Source organism: Eutrigla gurnardus (assembly GCF_963514095.1).
Source record: "Eutrigla gurnardus genome assembly, chromosome: 9".
Lineage (NCBI taxonomy): Eukaryota > Metazoa > Chordata > Actinopteri > Perciformes > Triglidae > Eutrigla > Eutrigla gurnardus.
Window position 1 is genome coordinate 27925815 of NC_139923.1, and position 20071 is coordinate 27945885.

General features: G+C 46.4%; 1 protein-coding gene across 1 annotated transcript in view; it reads left to right on the plus strand.

Moving 5' to 3' along the window:
- Positions 1–20071, plus strand: part of necab2 (N-terminal EF-hand calcium binding protein 2) — a 75809-nt gene that overhangs the window by 3919 nt on the left and 51819 nt on the right. The window contains exon 2 of the mRNA XM_084016763.1: positions 643–667. Within this exon, the coding sequence (XP_083872889.1) occupies positions 643–667 (25 nt within the window). The remainder of the gene's footprint in view (positions 1–642; positions 668–20071) is intronic.

Here is a 20071-nt window from a genome sequence, read left to right on the forward strand (position 1 = left end):
CCTCCCTCTCTCTACCTCTACCTCCCTCTCTCTACCTCTACCTCTACCTCCCTCTCTCTACCTCTCTACCTCCCCCCCTCTCTCTACCTCTCCCCCCTCTCTCTACCTCTCCCTCCCTCTCTCTCCCTCTCTCTACCTCTCTCCCCCCTCCCTCTCTCTCTTGATTTAACAGCTGATAACTAACTTGTCAAACATTACGACATGTTTCTCTCCTACATGTGGAGGTGATAATTCTTCTAAGCTGGACTCTGGTTCTGTCTGTCTGTCTGTCTGTCTGTCTGTCTGTCTGACTGTCTGTCTGTCTGTCTGTCTGACGCTGACTCCTCGGTAAAGAGAAGTGTGTTTTCCTCGGCTGGAAGCAGAAAAAGGTTTAAAATGTCTGCTTCCACCGTTTGTTGCCGTTCAGGCATCGATCATGTTGATTGAGAGAATCAAAGTGTAATTCATCATCCGTCTCCCTCTCACTGTCGTTTTAATCTTCTGCTTCCTCACTTTCTCCGGCTGAGATGCACTTTGTTGGTCCACAAACCGACGGGTGACGTTACCATGACGACGTGCACTCCTCCTATACGGTCTGCTGGTCGTTCTCTCTGATCTGAACATGATGATGTAACTAACACCGTCTCTCTTGTCTGTTCGCAGATATTCAGAAGAGCCGACAAAGACGGTGAGTGAACTCATCAATTCCCTTCATTATATATTCCTACATTTAAAAGACTTGAACAATCAATGAACACGTCATTGATAAATTAATAAAAAAGCATGGAATAGTAGAGCATCACTGGATCCCCTCCCCTTCACTTCTCCTTTGTCTTTTACTATGATGCTTTTATTGTACAAGACTAAAATAGTCTTTTTGAACATAAGAAAAGAAAGAAAGGCTGAGCTTTGGAAAAGGTTCATATGAAACCTGAATATTTCATCCGTTTTCACACCAAACAAACTTTTTCTCCATCGGGTTTCAAACATGAATGATGACGTGAGGTTTATTGTTTCCGGAGCCTCCTGTAGCGTTTCTGTCTGAAGGGTTTTCAAAAGGAGGAAACTTTCTAGTCCCTCTCTCTCTCTCTCTCTCTCTCTCTCTCTCTCTCTCTCCTCCCGTTACATCACTTCCTGCTCCATCCATCTCTCCTCCTCCTCTTCCTCCTCTTCCTCTTTCATCCCGTCTCGGCCGTCGACTAAAAAGATTCTTAACTAATGAGGAAACGGCATAAAACGATAATAAAGCAGACAGGTGTGTGTGTGTGTGTGTGTGTGTGTGTGTGTGTGTGTGTGTGTGTGTGTGTGTGTGTGTGTGTGTGTGTGTGTGTGTGTGTGTGTGTGACTGTGTGTGTGTGACTGTGTGTGTGTGTGTGTGACTGTGTGTGTGACTGTGTGTGTGTGTGTGTGTGTGTGTGAGAGAGACTGTGTGTGTGTGTGTGTGTGTGTGTGTGTGTGTGTGTGTGTGTGTGTGTGTGTGTGTGTGTGTGTGTGTGTGTGTGTGTGTGTGTGTGTGTGTGTGTGGTTCTCCTGTGCTGTTGCTGCCTCTTCTTCATTTTGAAGTGTGTATATAAGACGTGGCCGTAGTCATGGCAACGTCACCGTTTCTCTGATAAAGTCCCGTATTGTTGCATCCCTCTATTGATACTGTTGTGCTTTTTACTTTTTACTTGCTCACTTGTTTGCTGGAAGCTTGAGAGAGAAATGAATGAATAAATGAACATTATTTGTGGTTTGAATATGATATATGGATACATTTCCATTCAAAGCTGTTGTTCTGAGTGTAAAGTACGTCGTGTAGAAGCGCTGACTTCTTCTTGTCCCCTGCCTTTCCTCCCGTTACCTGAATAGACGATGAATGTGATTCTGCAGGTTATTAATCTTTTACTTGATGTTGCATAATGAACGTTTTGACCCAGTTTTAAATGACACGGAGGTACGGAAAGTCTGCTTCTTTTTACACCAATCTGAATCTGCACTGTGCATTAACGCTCCGTTGTGCATTTGTGCAACTTTGCGTTCCCACGTTGCCGGATTGTGGGCAACTTCATGACAACGTCAACGCTTCACACGGCCTTTAAAGAGGCAGGCGTGGACGAGCGAGGAGCATCGGAGTGGGGGAGAGAGAGTCAGAAGAAGAAACGGTGGTTATTGTGAAGAGACGGAGTTATTTGATGTATGGAGCTGGAAAGAAAGGAGCTGAAGGAGAGCTATTTTTATCCTCCCCCCCTCCCCCCTTCTCTCTCCTGGGAGAAGACGGGGGAACTGTTTTAATGAGAGGGAAGGGGGAGAGGGGAGAGGGGGGATGCTAACAGGCAGAGTTGTTAAAGTTAAAGGAGGTGCAGGAGGGACAGATTGACAGAAGGAGAGGTGGGAGGTGGCAGCGTCTAAAAGGAAGAAGAGAGGAATAAGAGAGGGTGGCGTTTCTCTGACAACGGGTCAGTAATTGAGGTTTAATTGGCTGAGTTCTGTCTTTACATTCATGGTGCAGACCCCCCCCCCCCCCCACAGCTGCTGAAACAGCAAGTGTGTGTGTGTGTGTGTGTCTGTGTGTGTGTGTGTGTTTCCGCGTCAACTTCAAATACAAGTTGCATGCATCAGTGAGAATTTTATATTTGTGTGTGTGTGTGTGTGTGTGTGTGTGTGTGTGTGTGTGTGTGTGTGTGTGTGTGTGTTACAGGGGTGGAGCCAGATGTTATAAATGCACAGGGCTCAGCTCTTACCCTGGGGGGGGGGGGGGGCTGGAGGCTCCGTGAAGATCTCTTTCTTCGTTTTACTGCAGCTACTTTTAAAGCTTTATGAGATGATAGACTGCCTTAAAATCTGTGAATCGTTTTTTTTTGGGGGGGGGGGGATAAATTGTCATGGTAACAAAAAAACAAAAAAAATGGCCGACACCCATTAACCGCTAACCGGATCATTTTTAAGCAAAAAAAACCAGTGATTTTATTACCCAGAGTATCTGAGGATTCGACAACATGTATAAAGCAGCAATAGTTATTATTTCCGACACGTTTGGTGAAACATCGTCGTGTCTATGTGGAAGTAAGCTCCGCCTCCTGCACGGCGTTCACAGCGAAAATAATCTTCATTTGGTGTGAACTCACCTTGTGTTCCGATATGTTCAGATATCCAAAACCGAAGATGATATTCTCATATATCATCAGTATATTGCCCAGCCCTTCCAAAAGTGCCAATAATCTGGTCTACAGTACTCTGGATTAGAACAGAAGAATATTTACTGGATTGTATTAGATTTCTGAAGTAGTAGTAGTAGTAGTATATGTAGTAGTAGTGGTAGCATCAACATGCTGGTGTGCTACTGTGTAGTAGAACTGTATCCCTGAGCCCGTTTGCTTGTGTACGTCCTCATTAGCGTGTTTGTATTCACGTCGTGTCGGGTTGAAAACCGCTGAGTTTCAGCTTCCGATCGTTCTCTGGAATGGTTGCATCATTTAACGGCAGCTAGTTTCCAAAAACAGCAGCGCTGTTAATACGACGCCGTCTGAAACCTCATCCCCACGTGTTACCAAATAATAACCCGGCTTATTATTTTAATTGCATTGCTTTCTGAAACTGCTGACTGAATGAAATGAAGCTTTATTAACATTTTAATTGCACTGCCAAATCCTTAGCTGCAAAATGCAATTAGACTTTTTACTATTCACATTTTACATTTTCCCCTTTTACCTACTTTGGACTGACTGCACACACACGTTTTAAAGACCTGCATCCCGACCACAGAAGTATTTAATTGACAGATTTGTTTCAGTGCACTCTGCCAGTATTAGCCTTTTTCACAGCAGACATTTTAATAATAATAATAACCATGGCGACGGGGGTCTCGGTGAGCAGCCACCTCTGTTGTTGTGTATAACGATGCAGGGATTTATTAATGCGAGGTCACTGAAGTCAGCTGCAACCGGTGTGTTGGCTGTCTGATGATGCAGTGGGTCTTTTTATTTCTGGAAGACACGTTGACTCGCCACAGTAGGAAAAAGCACCCTGAAAATAATCAAATCAAAGTGCATGTCGGCTCACTTTCACACGCGTGGAGTTTCCATCTGAACGGAGCACTCCTCCACTTCTGTGATGCGAATATTAAGAATATAAATAAGACGAGTACATCGAGATACACTGTCGGTTTCCATTAAATCACTCCAGAAGCCAAGAAGATGAAATCAGGAGGCTCTCTGATGAAAGTGTATTCTAAGAAAATACCTAAAAGAAGACACTGACAGCCTTATTTGTATTTAAAACATTTCTGATTTCTTTTTATTCAGAAATTGCTTTAAAAAAAAAAAACAGACCACTATAGTAAATACATTTCAATGCCGGTATCTGTGCATAAACATTACATAAACATGAAGCCTTCAGCAGTTTATTACTGAAATGTATGATTTCCACGGCCTTTCAGACCACATGGATTAGCCTTCCGGGCTAGCAGCCTTTAGCTAGTTGGTTTGTTTTTCTTTAACGAGGATGTGACACCTCACAGGAGACGTCCAATTAGGTAAAGTAAGTGGAAACACCCCTGTGAACCATGATTGGCCTTTAACTGAGCCGTCGCCTCGTTTGGGTTTCGATCACCGTGCTGGAACTCTGATGAACCAGAGACACGTTCAGTTACTGTTATTTGTTTGTGTCTCTTCTCGCCTCGTGGCTCATCAGCCATCTGGTGATTATCGTCACAGTATTTGACATAAAGACAGAAAGCAGACGGAGTCTAGGGGAAGCTTGTTTATCCGCGACACTCGAAATAACCACAAAGTAAACAGCTTCTGCTCGATCGTATCGCCGTTACAGAGTGAGTCATGGTGGTAGTTTGGATATTTGGTGGTCGAGTGCTCTTAGCTGGTGGATCACCCGTCTGTCTGTCTGTCTGTCTTCTTTTTCCGAATGGCCCGGTTTTTGATACCTCGGATCGGATTTCTCTGCCCAGTTGATCTTCTCCCACTGACCATGACGAGCTGCTGTTCATATATATTTGAGATTCACAAATCCGATGACTCTCATCGCTCCGATAACCGTCCCGGACCTCTGTCAACAGTATTTGCACACTTTCCATAACAGCCATCACTAATGAAGCACAGCAGGTCGCCATCGCCCCAATCATCTGGGTTTAACGGCCTTTTTCTAGATCTGGCAAGTTTTACCTCATCAGTGACTTTTCTTAAATCAGGCTCTGTTTTTCTTTTGTTACTTGTTATGATATCTACGATTATTCATGATAATGGAAATTCACAACAATCAACGAATTTGAGTGTTTTTTTTTATCCCGATCCGCTATATCGTCCCATCGCTAGCCGCTGACCTCGGATTTTGTCATCAACGTATCGACCGAAGTGTCGTTCTGGTGACCAGTAATACCGAACCACCAATCAGTAATCTACATTATTTCCCAGGTCACTCCTTCTCCTTTCTTTTCCTATATAATAACTTCAATAACTCACAGGAGTTGGACGAGTGATGGAGTATAAATGTAGGAGGCGAGGGAAGACGAGGACAAAGATTTGGATGAATCGTCTGCCGCTGTCAGCAGAACGAATGAGACGGAGAGAAAAGCAAGGCGTAAATCAGCTGAGTGGAAGACGGGAGGGGGAGATGAGACGGCGCTGACAGAGAGCATCATGGTCCTAGTTCATCTACTTCATGGTTTATTCAGCAGGAGCTGGCTGATTCGCCGGTGCACACGTCCCTAAAGGAGGCCTGATAGCATCTCTGTTAGCGCTCGGTTTCCCAAACCTGTTTAAGGTCGACGTCTCGCTGCTTTAAGGTTTACGGAAAAGCTGATGATGTTATGGGAGATATAAATAAATCTCTTGCCCTTAGATGAAATGATTGTTTACCTTTTCAACTGTGTGATAGACGTGAAGCTGGTTAGCTTAGCTGCTTTCTGATTTATTCCATCAGTTTATGAAGTTGCCATTTTGATCTTTTCTGATTGTGATATGACATGTGAGTGTTTTTGAACTTCGGACAGAGCGAGGCTAGCTGTTCCCCTCTGCTTCTGGTGTTTATGCTAAGCTAAGCTAATCTGCTCCACTAGCATCATTAGGCGGATGCTTTAGTGTTATTAGCCGTCTCATCTAACTAAAATATTTTGCCATATTTACTAAAATGTCAAACATGTCTTTATGATTCAGTCTTGAAAATAAAGCTGATTGTTGGATGAGAGGATCTTTACCACTCTTATATCTGTAGTAGGTTAGCTTAGCTTAGCATAAAGACTGAAAGCAGGGAAACCACTAGCCTGGCTCTGTACAAAGGTATCAAACAGACGAGATATAACGTGTAATTAGAGATCTGCAGATGTGCTGGTGGGCAGGTTTTGTCACCTTTCCAGAATCACGACAGCCGTCTTCCCATTGTCTTTGTGCTATATGCTAAGCTAACTAGTCGCTTGCTAGCCTTATATTCAGCCAACAGATGTGAGATTGGCGTTGATTAGCCTAAATCTAAAACGTATTCCTTCACAGTGAAATTGCATCACATTTAATTGGTTGTCAATGAAAAGAAAGTGACTTCCTTGCGAGTTTATGGGCTGAATATGTTTAAAGTCTCCAGTGAGACTTAACATTTAATTAAAAGACGAAAAGCAGCAGGAACTCAAATGTCATGCACAGCACTCCCAAGCATCACTCATGCACATTAGCTCTCCGTCTGGAAGGATGAGTGGGGGGAAACGGGAAAGAAAGGCCGGAGGCTGCAGCTCATCAGCCAGCCAGTCGGTCAGAACGCTGCCGCCTGTTTGGGATTACCTGCAGCTTTAATCACCGACGCGACCGCTAACGAGCCCCAGGGTGCCGCGCGACCAGGGACGCAAACACGACATGGATGAGACCGCCGGGGCGACGGGAAGGGAAGCATCGTGTTTGTGCTGTAGGACACAGGAAGGAAGATGTGCGTCTCACTATGCAGTTTCATTTCCTCAGAAAACCCACTTTATCGTTTTCCTTAAATCAAATCGAGTTGTTTGTGGTGAATTTCCATTATTATTATCATCGTAAATATCGCCAAGACTCACAAATGGAGCCTGTAAATACAGGATAGAAATATACGTTTCTGCACCATACAGTTGGTTTTCAGACACAATCCTCTGTGTGTTCCTATTGGAATGCATCAGTAATCACTGTTGACTAGACAAGACAAGGCATTTACAAATGATTCCAACTGCAGAAAAGGTTTCAGAACGGCAGTTCCTCAAAGCCATGGGGGACATCACGATGAGATCCACGTCGTATATACAGTCTTTAACTCTAAGACGGACTTTTACTTTCACACAGTAAGTAAACGGTCTACAGATGGAGACATTGGTGCATTAAAGGCACCTTTCTTCACTCTGGTTTCTGGTTTCCGTCCAGCAGTAGCTGTGAACGCGTTGATGCAGGAGTGATGTGATGCGAAGGAAACGTAAAAGGATTGCGTGGTTCCTTTGGTGGCCTCCAGAAGAAAGAGGGAGGGAGGAGACCCGGGGAGGATTGAGGTCTCTCTGTTCACCGTCTTGGTCGTCTGGATTTGGATCAAAGACTCGGAGTTAAGACGCCCTTTGAAGACGTTTTCCTCACCTGGGTCGGGATCAAGCCCACCTCTGTTCGCCTCATTCACTGAATATATCTGGTATGAAAACCTGCAAGAGCACAGAGCTCAAATGGGAGACTTTGGATACGGATTGTGATTTTATAAACCGGATATTTTTAAGGGTCCAGGAGTATAGAGAAATATACAGTTAGTCGAAGTCATAGTTGTATCTGAACTTTGCAAAGAAGTCAGCCAAAGTTTGGGTTTATTTTTAATGTGCCCTACAGATTGTTTTATCTGCAGTAGTTTGAGAATTTCTCTGTTTCGTTTGGACAAAAAGGAAGAGACGCTTTCGTTGCTCATCCTTCCAATTTTTCGTTCTTTGTCCGTCGAACAAAAATAACTCAATCAGATTAATTGCCCCGCCCCCCTCTCTATAACCCGAACCCTCCCAACTCTCCCCTCGTAGTCTTGCAGCTCTCTCACTTTCATCTGACTTCACTTCCTTGGTTCTCTCCTCCATCCTCCCTCCGGCTCTGGATCTCCTCTCCACAGCAGATTCACCTTTCAATAGGATTGTGCAGCTTTTTCCGTCTGCTTAACCTGCACAGATGAAACCCAAAGAATCCCGGTGCTATTTGCACATATTTAAATGAGGTTATGTGCATAAATTTGGAGGAAAATTGACCCCCTTCTATGCAAATGAGCCTCATTGCAACAACAGTCCAATTGACAAGATGCTAACATGCAGACAGTGGGTGGGAACCGGAGAGCATTTAAAGGGTGGTCACACCGCGACTCAGCAGCCATCATGGCAGCATGGAATGATAGTTTTCTCATCGAGCCAATCGAGGTGTTTTCAAGCTGCCTGATTGCTGCAATTTGCATACAAATGTGTACTTTGTCTTATAATTCCGACTGTCGAGGAATCATAACGGGTACGTGATGTTCTGGTCGGTAGGGATGCTTTTGGCTTTTGTTTTTACTATTCGCACATGAACTGTTGGAGTTTTACCTGGAACGTTCTGGCAGTTGTTGGAAAACGTACCGATGTCATCAAAGTTATCCAGTAATATCTGTCGTACAGCCGTGGTGACAAATGTTGCAAACGGGACCTGCATACTTTTAAAGCTGATTTGTCTTGTTTACAGACTAAACTCTGAATCATGGACGTATCAAACTAACCAAAAAGCACTTTAACTTATTGAAGAAACACAATAAAAGCTTATGAGGAGAATACATCAGATTCACCTTTTGTCGGCTTGTTACAGGCCTTTCCAATCTTCTTTTATTGAACCTGCAAACGGGTCTGACGCGGTCTGACGTGGTCTGAAGCGGTCTGAAGCGGTCCTCGCCTCGCTGATGGATGTTCGGTGGGGGAGTAAAGGCCAAGGAAATTATTGGACTTAAACAAGTCATCAGGAACAAAACAAAGCCTTCAATCAGTCCAGTCGCTTTCTCCGCTTAAGAGCTGGAGGTGTGAAAGGCAATCATTGATCCACTGATGTGACACACACACACACACACACACACACACACACACACACACACAGTGATGAGATCAGGCTGTGTAAACAGATTACACCTTGTGTGTGTTTTAAGTAAAAAGGTTCAGGAACATTCATTTATGCACGGACATCTTTCCTTTTCTCAGGCGTCCTTCTCTTGACGGCTCTGCAGCCTCGTTTTCTTAAGTCGTATCGTCAGCCAAGCATCGTAGAAAGTCTGTATTTATGAGGGCATCATGGCGTCAGGATTTCTGTGGATCTCTGGAATAACTCAAACCGGCCCACGCCGAGTATCTGACAGTCAAAACCTGAAAAGGATTGAAATCTGTCAGCAGTGTCTTCATCCAAGCATCCATCTCAGTGCACTTCAAAGGTGTCAATCTGAGGCATTATATACTGTTATGGAAACTTCTAGAATCTGGATTTCACCACTATTACAGAGGGAGTACCTGCCATCGCCAGCATCAAAAAAAAAAAAAAAGCAGCGGGGTTACCATGGCGAACACGAGCGTGGCGGATGATTGGCAGCGCTGATGATCACAGGCAAAGCTGCTCGCTGTTTGTTCTTCCCTGAAGCTTCATATCAGGGGAGCGGAAACGGCGGCGGTGGCTAATTCCTGACTTTTCTCACCCGTAATGAGGAGCAGTCGAGACGCCACTCAGGAGACGAGGCTCTGATTAGTATCCGCCTGTTACTGGAGGAGATGGGGTCTCCCGTCACAAGCCTGAAAACTCCAGGGGCACTCCGAGATATGACATTTATGTGCCTCATAATTAACACCGCGGCCTGTGTGTGTGTGTGTGTGTGTGTGTGTGTGTGTGTGTGTGTGTGTGTGTGTGTGTGTGTGTGTGTGTGTGTGTGTGTGTGTGTGTGTGTGTGTGTGTGTGTGTGTGTGTGTGTCTGTCTAAAGGTCTCTGAGGGGAATCAACCAGGATGGAGTCGACTCAAACTGTGATCACGTTTATTCATAATTCTTTTTCAAACTAGGCTTTGTAGAATCTGCTTCTCTTTTTCTGTGACATCATCCGCTTGTTCTGTGACATCATCCGCTTGTTCTGTGACATCGTCAGGACCACAATGCTCTGGTATCCACCAGCCAGCTCATAGTGATAGTGATTCTCGCCTTCCTGTGGCGTTACGTAGTAAAGTCCTGAACCAGCGGTTTACCTCGGCTCTGATAAACAGTAACCCTCGTTACCACTCAGTTGCCCCTGGTTACAGCATCCCTCTGTTTGCCTCCCATGAGGCCGTATGGGCTGCTGTTGCCATGACAGCAAAGTTACCACCCACCATTAAAAAAATCCTCTCCACACGACCAACAGCTTTTAGCTGAGGGTTGTTTTCTCTCTGACTGTGGGCAGCTGTTGGCCTTCAGTTAGTGATCCGCATTCAGGAGTCTGAATCCTCTTCCATGGTCTCAGGTGGGTTCATTGGAGGCCACCAGGAGGTGCTTTAGGGGGCGGGGCTTACCTGCTGATTGACAGGTTGCTACCAATGCTAGTTAGCTACTAAGATGACTTTAACACTTAGTTGTAAAGTTGACCTTCAATTATGGAAGTTAACTTTGTCGCAGCGTCACACCAGAATCCACATGGATCCAGATCCAGTAAGGTTGCTGCTGGTCAGATCCACCTGTCGCTCCTCCACAGTCCAAAAATGGTCACTTCCTTCACTGGTTGCAAACTTGAGGCTTCAAAACCGTAGTCCACAATCACTTTTTAATACACAGTCTTAGTTTGCTAACATTTTCCCAACATTTGAATAGTTTTAATGATGCATATGGTGTCTGGTGGGTCCATGTGGTCCCAGCAGACCCTCATGACGGCTGTACGCTGTGCAACGACTCTCTCCTTTGATAAAGAGCTCTCTCCGTTTTTAATTTGCCAGATCTGAATCGATGCCTCCGCCTCTCGCGTCACAGCTGCTCCCGTATTACCGACACACTTCACTGATTTACCGTCAAGTCGGATTGAACGTTCACCTCGCAGCTGGCATCTAGTACAACATCTGCTGCCTGCCGACACACACGCACGCACGCACACACACACACACACGCACACACACTCCCGTGTCACCTCGCCGAGGGAATCGCTTTCAAAATGTCATCGTAGCGCGGCTTCAGTCAGCAGCATCACAGACCGACCCGGGTTCAGATCCCAAACCGGATCCCGTCTGTGTGAAGCTGCCGTGTGTGTGTGTGTGTGTGTGTGTTGGGGGTTTCTTTGCAACACTACAGAGGTCAGAGGTTGAATACGTTTTTTTCTTCACTGTGTGAACTGTTGCATGCTGGGAGAGCCAACGGTCCCCGACGATGCTGGAACGAAGTACACGAACAAAACGGAATACATTTGAATTTTATCACTGCAGGACGTCCTTGTACAAATATGTATTTATTCATATTCACTTCAGCCACGAGTTTCTTTGTTTATTTCCTACTGTACTAAAAACCCTGAGTCTGATGAACTGTGAACACTTTCCTGGTCCAATGAGCTGAATTTACCGAGTTCAACCAACAACCACCGGTGTGCTGCCAAAACTTTCCAGGTAAAACTTAAACTCCAGAATGTATTTCCAGCACTAATTAGTTCCTCTATCACATGGGTACTCCTGCGAGCGTTGAGAATACAAACTGAAAATGAGAAAGTGAGCCTGTCAATATGACGTTTGGTTTATTCCTCTCATTTCAGAAAAAGACTGTTCAAACAAAGGCTTACCATTTTACCTCCAACGCTGCTTTCTTCTCTTAACTTCCTCTCACACACCGCTGCCCTCGCCGCTGCCCTCGCCGCTGCCCTCGCTGCTGCCCTCGCTGCTGCCCTCGCCGTTGGCCTCGCCGCTGCCCTCGCCGCTGCCCTCGCCGCTGCCCTCGCCGCTGCCCTCGCTGCTGCCCTCGCTGCTGCCCTCGCCGTTGGCCTCGCCGCTGCCCTCGCCGCTGCCCTCGCCGCTGCCCTCGCCACTGCCCTCGCCGCTGCCCTCGCCGTTGCCCTCGCCGCTGCCCTCGCCGTTGCCCTCGCCGTTGCCCTCGCCGTTGCACTCGCCGTTGCACTCGCCGTTGGCCTCGCCGCTGCCCTCTCTTGTTCCATCTGGATCGGGAATAAAATGCACTTCTCCAGATGTCTTTAGTGAGTAAATCAAACTGAAACTGTTCCCGGAGACAACGGCAGGCTTTAGAGAAGTCTGAGGCGATTCATGTCGACGCGTCTGAAGCTTCGTCTGAAATCAAAGAAGAAACTTTGATTCCTTTAATGAGAACAAATATCCGACAACGCGGGATGAAGGAATAGAACGGGAACGAGGCCTCGCCTCCACCTGAATGCATCATCCTCAGCAGCACGCTGACATGCCGCTATTATCTGCCATCACCTCTGATTACTCATCATTAGGATGCCCCCCCCCCCCCCACACACACACACACACACCTTCCCAACACCCATTGTGCCGCTCCACTCCTCCAATAACAACGTTATTATGTTCAGCCGGCAGATTGATGATGATTACGCATCATCCCGCTCGCCGCCGAGACAGGAAGTAGATAAGAGTGAGCGATGATCATCGACGGCGGCTCATCTCGCCACGCAGACAGACAGACAGACGGACGCCGTCGTGTTTACACCAGGTGGGGGGGGATTTTTATTGTTACCACGGCGATAACAATAAAAAACCTTCTCATTAAGCGGAATAATGACCCACATCTCAGCTTTTTATGAAAAAAAATGTAATTGGAAAGATGGCGACGCCTTTAAACGCTGTGGGAGGTGAAGTCACATGTAATGCGTGTGATTTTTTATTGTTACCGTGGCGATGTGAGTTGTTAAAGACTTCAGAGTCCCGTTAAAGACTAACCGCTCTCCCATCGCTGCCGGAGCGTCGTAGCATGTTGGCTTCAGTCTTTAGCTGATCATTATGTCAAACACATGATTTCCTCTTTCTTGTTGAATGTTGATGTTTTTGTGGCCTCGGGCTGATTCCATCGCTGCTGATTCCATCACTGCTGATTCCATCGCTGTTGATTCCATCACTGCTGATTCCATCACTGCTGATTCCATCACTGCTGATTCCATCACTGCTGATTCCATCGCTGTTGATTCCATCGCTGCTGATTCCATCGCTGCTCCATCGCTGTTGATTCCATCGCTGCTGATTCCATCGCTGTTGATTCCATCGCTGCTGATTCCATCGCTGCTGATTCCATCGCTGCTGATTCCATCGCTGTTGATTCCATCGCTGCTGATTCCATCGCTGCTGATTCCATCGCTGTTGATTCCATCGCTGTTGATTCCATCGCTGTTGATTGTGTGTGCTGCACTGAGCCGGATTAATGCACGAAAGGCTGCAGGTCCCGATGGCATACCAGGACGTGTGCTCAGGGCCTGTGCTGGACAGCTGACCGGAGTCATGACCAACATCTTCAACATGTCTCTAGCCCAAGCAGCTGTCCCCTCGTGTTTCAAGACCACCTCCATCGTGCCGGTGCCTAAACACTCCACTGCAGCGAGTCTCAACGACTACCGCCCTGTTGCACTCACCCCCATCATCATGAAGTGCTTCGAGCGGCTGGTCCTGGCCCAGCTCAAATCCTGCCTCCCCCCCACACTGGACCCCCTCCAATTCGCCTACCGCCATAACAGGAGCACGGAGGATGCCATTTCCACGGCTCTACATCTCGCCCTTTCCCACCTGGACAATAATAACTCCTACGTTAGAATGCTGTTCATCGACTTCAGTTCAGCATTCAACACCATCATCCCCTCCAAACTGGTGTCCAAGCTCTGCGACCTGGGAATCAACACCTCCCTGTGCAACTGGATACTAGACTTTCTGACCAACAGACCCCAGTCTGTTAAACTAAACGGCCACATCTCCTCAACCCTCACCCTGAACACTGGCGTTCCACAGGGCTGTGTGCTGAGCCCCCTCCTCTACTCCCTCTTCACCTTCGACTGCACACCTGTACATGGCTCTAACTCCATCATCAAGTTTGCAGACGACACAACGGTGATTGGCCTCATCCACAACAACGACGAGGCGGACTACAGGGAGGAGGTCCAGCACCTAGCGGCGTGGTGCGCCGACAACAACCTGGCCCTCAACACCAAGAAGACCAAAGAGATCATTGTGGACTACAGGAAGACTAAACCGGACACGCACACTCCAGTCCGCATCAACGGGACGGAGGTGGAGCGTGTCTCCAGCTTTAAATTCCTGGGTGTCCACATCTCCGAGGATCTTACTTGGAACCTCAACACTTCCACTCTGGTCAAGAAGGCTCACCAGCGTCTGTTCTTCCTGAGGAGACTGAAGAAGATCAACCTGTCTCCCCAGATCCTGGTGAACTTCTACCGTTGCACCATCGAGAGCATCCTCACCAACTGCATCTCAGTGTGGTACGGTAACTGCTCTGTTGCGGACCGGAAATCGCTGCAGAAGGTGGTGAAAACTGCCCAACGCATCACCGGTTCTTCACTCCCCACCATAGACAATATCCAGTGCAAGCGACGCCTGCGGAAGGCTCATTGCATCACCAAGGACACTTCCCACCCCAACCACAGACTCTTTACCCTCCTCCCCTCCGGCAGGCGCTTCAGGTCTCTCCGTTCCCGGACCAGCAGGTTCAGGAACAGCTTCTTCCCTGCTGCTATCACACTGTTGAACTCTAAACCACGGTGATAGCAGGACTCACTCCACCCATAGCACCCCTATTTATTTAGCTATTTATTCTGACCATAATGTACATTCTTGTTCACTGGAAATCATATTCATATTAGTATACTCTTAAAGTGTTTTCCATTTATTAGTGTATTCATACTGCCTTAACTTAATAAATGTATATATAGTGTATAATACTGACATAGTATATTCATATGTAAATAGTGTAATCATACTCACCCAGCGTACTTAGTGTTATAGTGTATTTTTCATACTGTTTTCTGCCATATTGCACTCGCACTCATCTAGTGCACCTCCCATACTTGTTCCTAAACTGTATATTTGCACATACTTGTACATACCCCACTGCAATACTCTTATTCTTATTTTTACAGTGTACATTTGCACATACTCTGCACTTTACTGCTGTTTTGCACTTCTGGATGGATGCTAACTGCATTTCGTTGTCTCTGTACTTGTACACTGCACAATGACAATAAAGTTGAATCTCATCTCATCTCATCTCATTCCATCGCTGCTGATTCCATCGCTGCTGATTCCATCGCTGCTGATTCCATCGCTGTTGATTCCATCGCTGCTGATTCCATCGCTGCTGATTCCATCGCTGTTGATTCCATCGCTGCTGATTCCATCGCTGCTGATTCCATCACTGTTGATTCCATCGCTGCTGATTCCATCGCTGCTGATTCCATCGCTGCTGATTCCATCGCTGCTGATTCCATCGTTGCTGATTCCATCGCTGTTGATTCCATCGCTGCTGATTCCATCGCTGCTGATTCCATCACTGTTGATTCCATCGCTGCTGATTCCATCGCTGCTGATTCCATCACTGTTGATTCCATCGCTGCTGATTCCCTGATTTAATACCATATCGACCTACGCTTCAGTGCCGATCCACCACGAACGCTGCAAACTGTACAAAGAAGGATCTCTCTTCATGATTACATTATTAATGTCTGCATGCGATCAGCGGTGCAGATCCACCGGGTGGTGATCCTGCAGGGTGAACGTCAGCTGGGAGAGAGCTAGACCCCCGATGTGTAGACCTGGAGCAGGTCACATGATCAGAGGTCATAGTCGGCTACCAATCAGCTGCTCTGGAATGAAGTGATGTCACAACGTTGCATGTTTAGATGGATCCATCTCCAACATGTGGACCAGGAAGCGGTCTACGTTGATCCGCATCACAGAGGGGCAGGTGGGGCCACGATACAGGGCCTCCAGGGGCCAAACCAGGCCACGTCGCAGCCGGCATTGAAAAATCAATAGTTAACACTCGGATATCTCCTACTTTATAAACGTCGCATTTAAATGCAAAAACCACACGATCCCTCTCAGGGCCGGCGTTTGTTTAGACTGTTTGCATAGAAACGGATCGTGAGTGCAGGAGAAGGACAGCTTCAGGAACTTGGCATCCCGGTGGCCCATTACATCCCATAATGCAGCACTCTCTCTCTCCCGCGAGTGTTAATAATAACACGGCTCCCAAACCCCCACAAAGGGAGAGCAGCAGGATTTGTTTGCTTTCATTGTCGATATAATCGAGCAAAGGAGCCCAAAAAAAAGAAGAAGTTGAAATGATAGATTTATTAAACGGATCAGATTCACATATATTCTGTTTTTGGAGCCATTTTGTCTGCAAACGCCATCGGTTCCTGTAAGTCTGGTGGAGGTGGCGACCCAGTTTACAGAGGAACGGATGAGTGGTTTTTATTATTATCTAAAGGGAGCCCGGACCGCTTCATGTCACCGCTTGATGCACCAAAGCAGAAACAATACAACAATAAACATAGTCGTATCACTTTACACATCGGAATTACATTTTCTTCAGGAACAAGTCATTTTTATGGCGTATTGTTTTTGAAGTGAACACCCCTTTATATCCTTTCATAATGAACTAATCCTAAATGATGCATAAATAAAGGATAAATCCGTTTTGCAACGTGATAGTGAGACAGTGTTTTTTAAAGTCTGAAAATTCAATTATGCCCCGTCCCTGGTGTTGGACACTCTTTATAAAGACACAAGTAGAGGAAGGTGTGATACTTTAATCCGGTGTCTTGCTCGTGGACACTTCAGCAGAGCGGACAGGACATCCCTGTCGAAGCTGATTGGTTAGAAAGTAAAACACGCTTCAAAAAGCCGGGGTGTGAAGTGAGATGCCAATAATACCGTGTGTGTGTGTGTGTGTGTGTGTGTGTGTGTGTGTGTGTGTGTGTGTGTGTGTGTGTGTGTGTGTGTGTGTGTGTGTGTGTGTGTGTGTGTGTGTGTGTGTGTGTGTGTGTGTGTGTGTGTGTGTTCCAGGTGGGCTGTAGTGATGGATAGGGAGAGAGGACAAGAGCTGACAGCTCAGTGAGAATCACTCCTGTTCCTCATCTATCAGATGAAGCAGCTCACTGGCAGCCTCACTCACACACACACACACACACACACACACACACTCACACACACTTTTACTCCCCTTACCCCAGCGGCTGTCGATAAGAATTATATGAGGGATAATTTGGACAAAGAGGGAATTACAAGCTCGTATCACAAAGCTTTAACTCTTCCTGACAAATCAGGTGATCGTTCGCTGTAGAAACGATAAAACGAGCAAGAAAGAAAGAAAGAAAGAAAGAAAGAGAAAACAAAAGAGAACTTGTGAGCGAGGAAACAGAGAGAAGTGAAACGGGGGGAGAGGAGGCAGAAGTGTGTGTGTGTTAATGGTGTGTAGAGAAAGAGGTGCTGGAAACCCTGAGCCTGAAAGGAGGGTCAATTTCCCATACTTCTTGTTGCTATGACAACCCATCACTTAGGGCCCCCTAAAAATAAAGATAAACAGCGAGACGGACGGAGAGGAGAGGCAAACTGTGTGTGTGCGTGTGTGTGTGTGTGTGTGTGTGTGTGTGTGTGTGTGTGTGTGTGTGTGTGTGTGTGTGTGTGTGTGTGTGTGTGTGTGTGTGTGTGTGTGTGTGTGTGTGTGTGTGTGTGTGTGTGTGATGTAAAGGGAAGCCTCTTCCTCCTCGGAGCCCAGCAGGAAGGACGAAGCACTAATTGCTTCTCTTTATTCTACACTGAGAGAAGACAGAGCAGTTAGAGCCGCTCTGTTCCCTCTCTCTCTCCCTCTCTACCACACACACGGCGAGCACTCAGACTTCCGTATTAGTGAACATCTGGTGCCGTAACTCCCGACGGCTGCGTCCCCGAGCCTTCACCCCCCGACCTCTTTCAAACCGTCCTGATGGTCCAGAAGACGACGCAGCTTCCCTCTGCACTCGTCAGACAGAAGCAACGCTCGCTGAAGCAGAAATGCTGTTTTACTCCAGAGCAGGGATTAGGGTCTCTCTCTCTATCTATCTATCTATTTATCTCTATATCTATCTATCTATCTCTCTATCTCCAATCTCTCTCCGGGGGGGGGTTGACTTTTCAATGTGGGCTACAAAAAAAGAAATACAACGGTGGGCGTTGGAAGACCCAGAGACAGTCCAAACCAGGCAGCAACCTCCAGTTCTGAGAAGTGAAGCCAAAGCTGAAGTGCCTTAAAGCTGCATTATCTATACTGGCCACCAGGGGGCGACTCCTCTCTGGTTGTATAGAAGTCTATGAGAAAATGGTCCTACTTCTCTCTGCTGGCCACCAGGGGGCGACTCCTCTCTGGTTGTATAGAAGTCTATGAGAAAATGGTCCTACTTCTCTCTGCTGGCCACCAGGGGGCGACTCCTCTCTGGTTGTATAGAAGTCTATGAGAAAATGGTCCTACTTCTCTCTGCTGGCCACCAGGGGGCGACTCCTCTCTGGTTGTATAGAAGTCTATGAGAAAATGGTCCTACTTCTCTCTGCTGGCCACCAGGTGATTTTCTTGACCAGAAAAAAAGTAATTCAGCTTTTAGAAAGCATAACAAACCTCTGTTGGACTGAAGAAACCTTAGACGAGTTAATGGTTCCTGCTCATCGAGATGCATGCTAATCATTTGTAAATCTGAATAATAATCGGGTTGAATTAGTTGAATTGTTCCGTCTCTGAATGACCATCATCATCTGAAGTGTGTAGACGGTATTTTTACAACCTGTAATTTATCGACGCCGGCGTTCGGCCCCACGGTTCCTCCTGATTGGCCGAACAAAGAGAGTTTGATTGTGATTTACGAACTAAACGACTCTGATGAAAGGAAAGGTTGAGAACTCGCTGCTGGTGACTTACAAGATATGAGAGCCCGGTTTTTAGTTTCCATCTCGGCCCCAAACAAACAAAACTGCTCAATGAGGTGCGTTTTAATTTGTTAATTAAATCATTTATGATTTGAGCCGACGATCCCCAGCCGACCTGCAGAGTTGACTGTGACACAGATTCCATTCCAGGTAACAACGAGGCAGGTCAACATAACGATGGTCTAGAGACAAAGAGACAGCAGCTTCACCTAAAATGAAAAAAGACTGAGGCAAAGAGGGAATAGTAATTCACCTGAGGAGTCTGTTTCCACAAGAACGTAACTTTTGATTGATTGATTCAAATTTTTGATGAGATTTTAATCTCTAAGTGTCTGAATGGTTAATTTGAAGTGCATCAGCAAGCAGCCGGTAAATTAGCTTAGCATAAAGATTGGAACCAGTCGGCTGACTCAGCAAATCTCATGAATCTTGTTTCATCACTTTTTCAAATACCAACGTTAAATAAATAACATTTATATAGTCAGGGAGCTTTAGAGACGCTAGACGGTGGATTTTGTTGTTACATATCGTCCAAACTTTATGTTCTTGTTAACATTCTCCCTCTGTGTAATCATGGCATCTAATATCTTTCACATTCAATCAGACAGTTAAAATAATGCCTGTTCATCTCCTCCAGCTTGCTTTTCCAACGCAGGAAAGTGATTTCTCTCTGGGAAACGACTTGGACGGTAAAAAACTAACGAGGAAATCAGCGAATCTCCGGCGTTGCCAATTTCTGTGGTTAGCGAGGAGAGAGAGGCCGTCGGGGCGGTTTAGTTGTTACGGGGGGTTTGATGTCTTTGAAGGAGGTGCCGGGTGGATCGGGGGGTTTGAGCCGCGACTCACATAATGGGGAGGCAGCTGAAAATGACCGTGATGCCTGGCTGCCCTAGTTAGTGAAGACGATCTCCCAATGGGCAGCAAGCAAGGAGCACATGACATCACATATATGTGATGTCATCATGTGTGAGAACATATGGAATATTTGACAATATAGAGGTTATATTTTTTAGTTAAACGTCTTTAATTTGGGAGTGTCATTCTATAGAAAAATTGGTGTGTGTGTGTGTGTGTGTGTGTGTGTGTGTGTGTGTGTGTGTGTGTGTGTGTGTGTGTGTGTGTGTGTGTGTGTGTGTGTGTGTGTGTGTGTGTGCTACTAAAGAACTCCTGAGAGGGTGTAACCAGGCTAGCTGGCTGCATG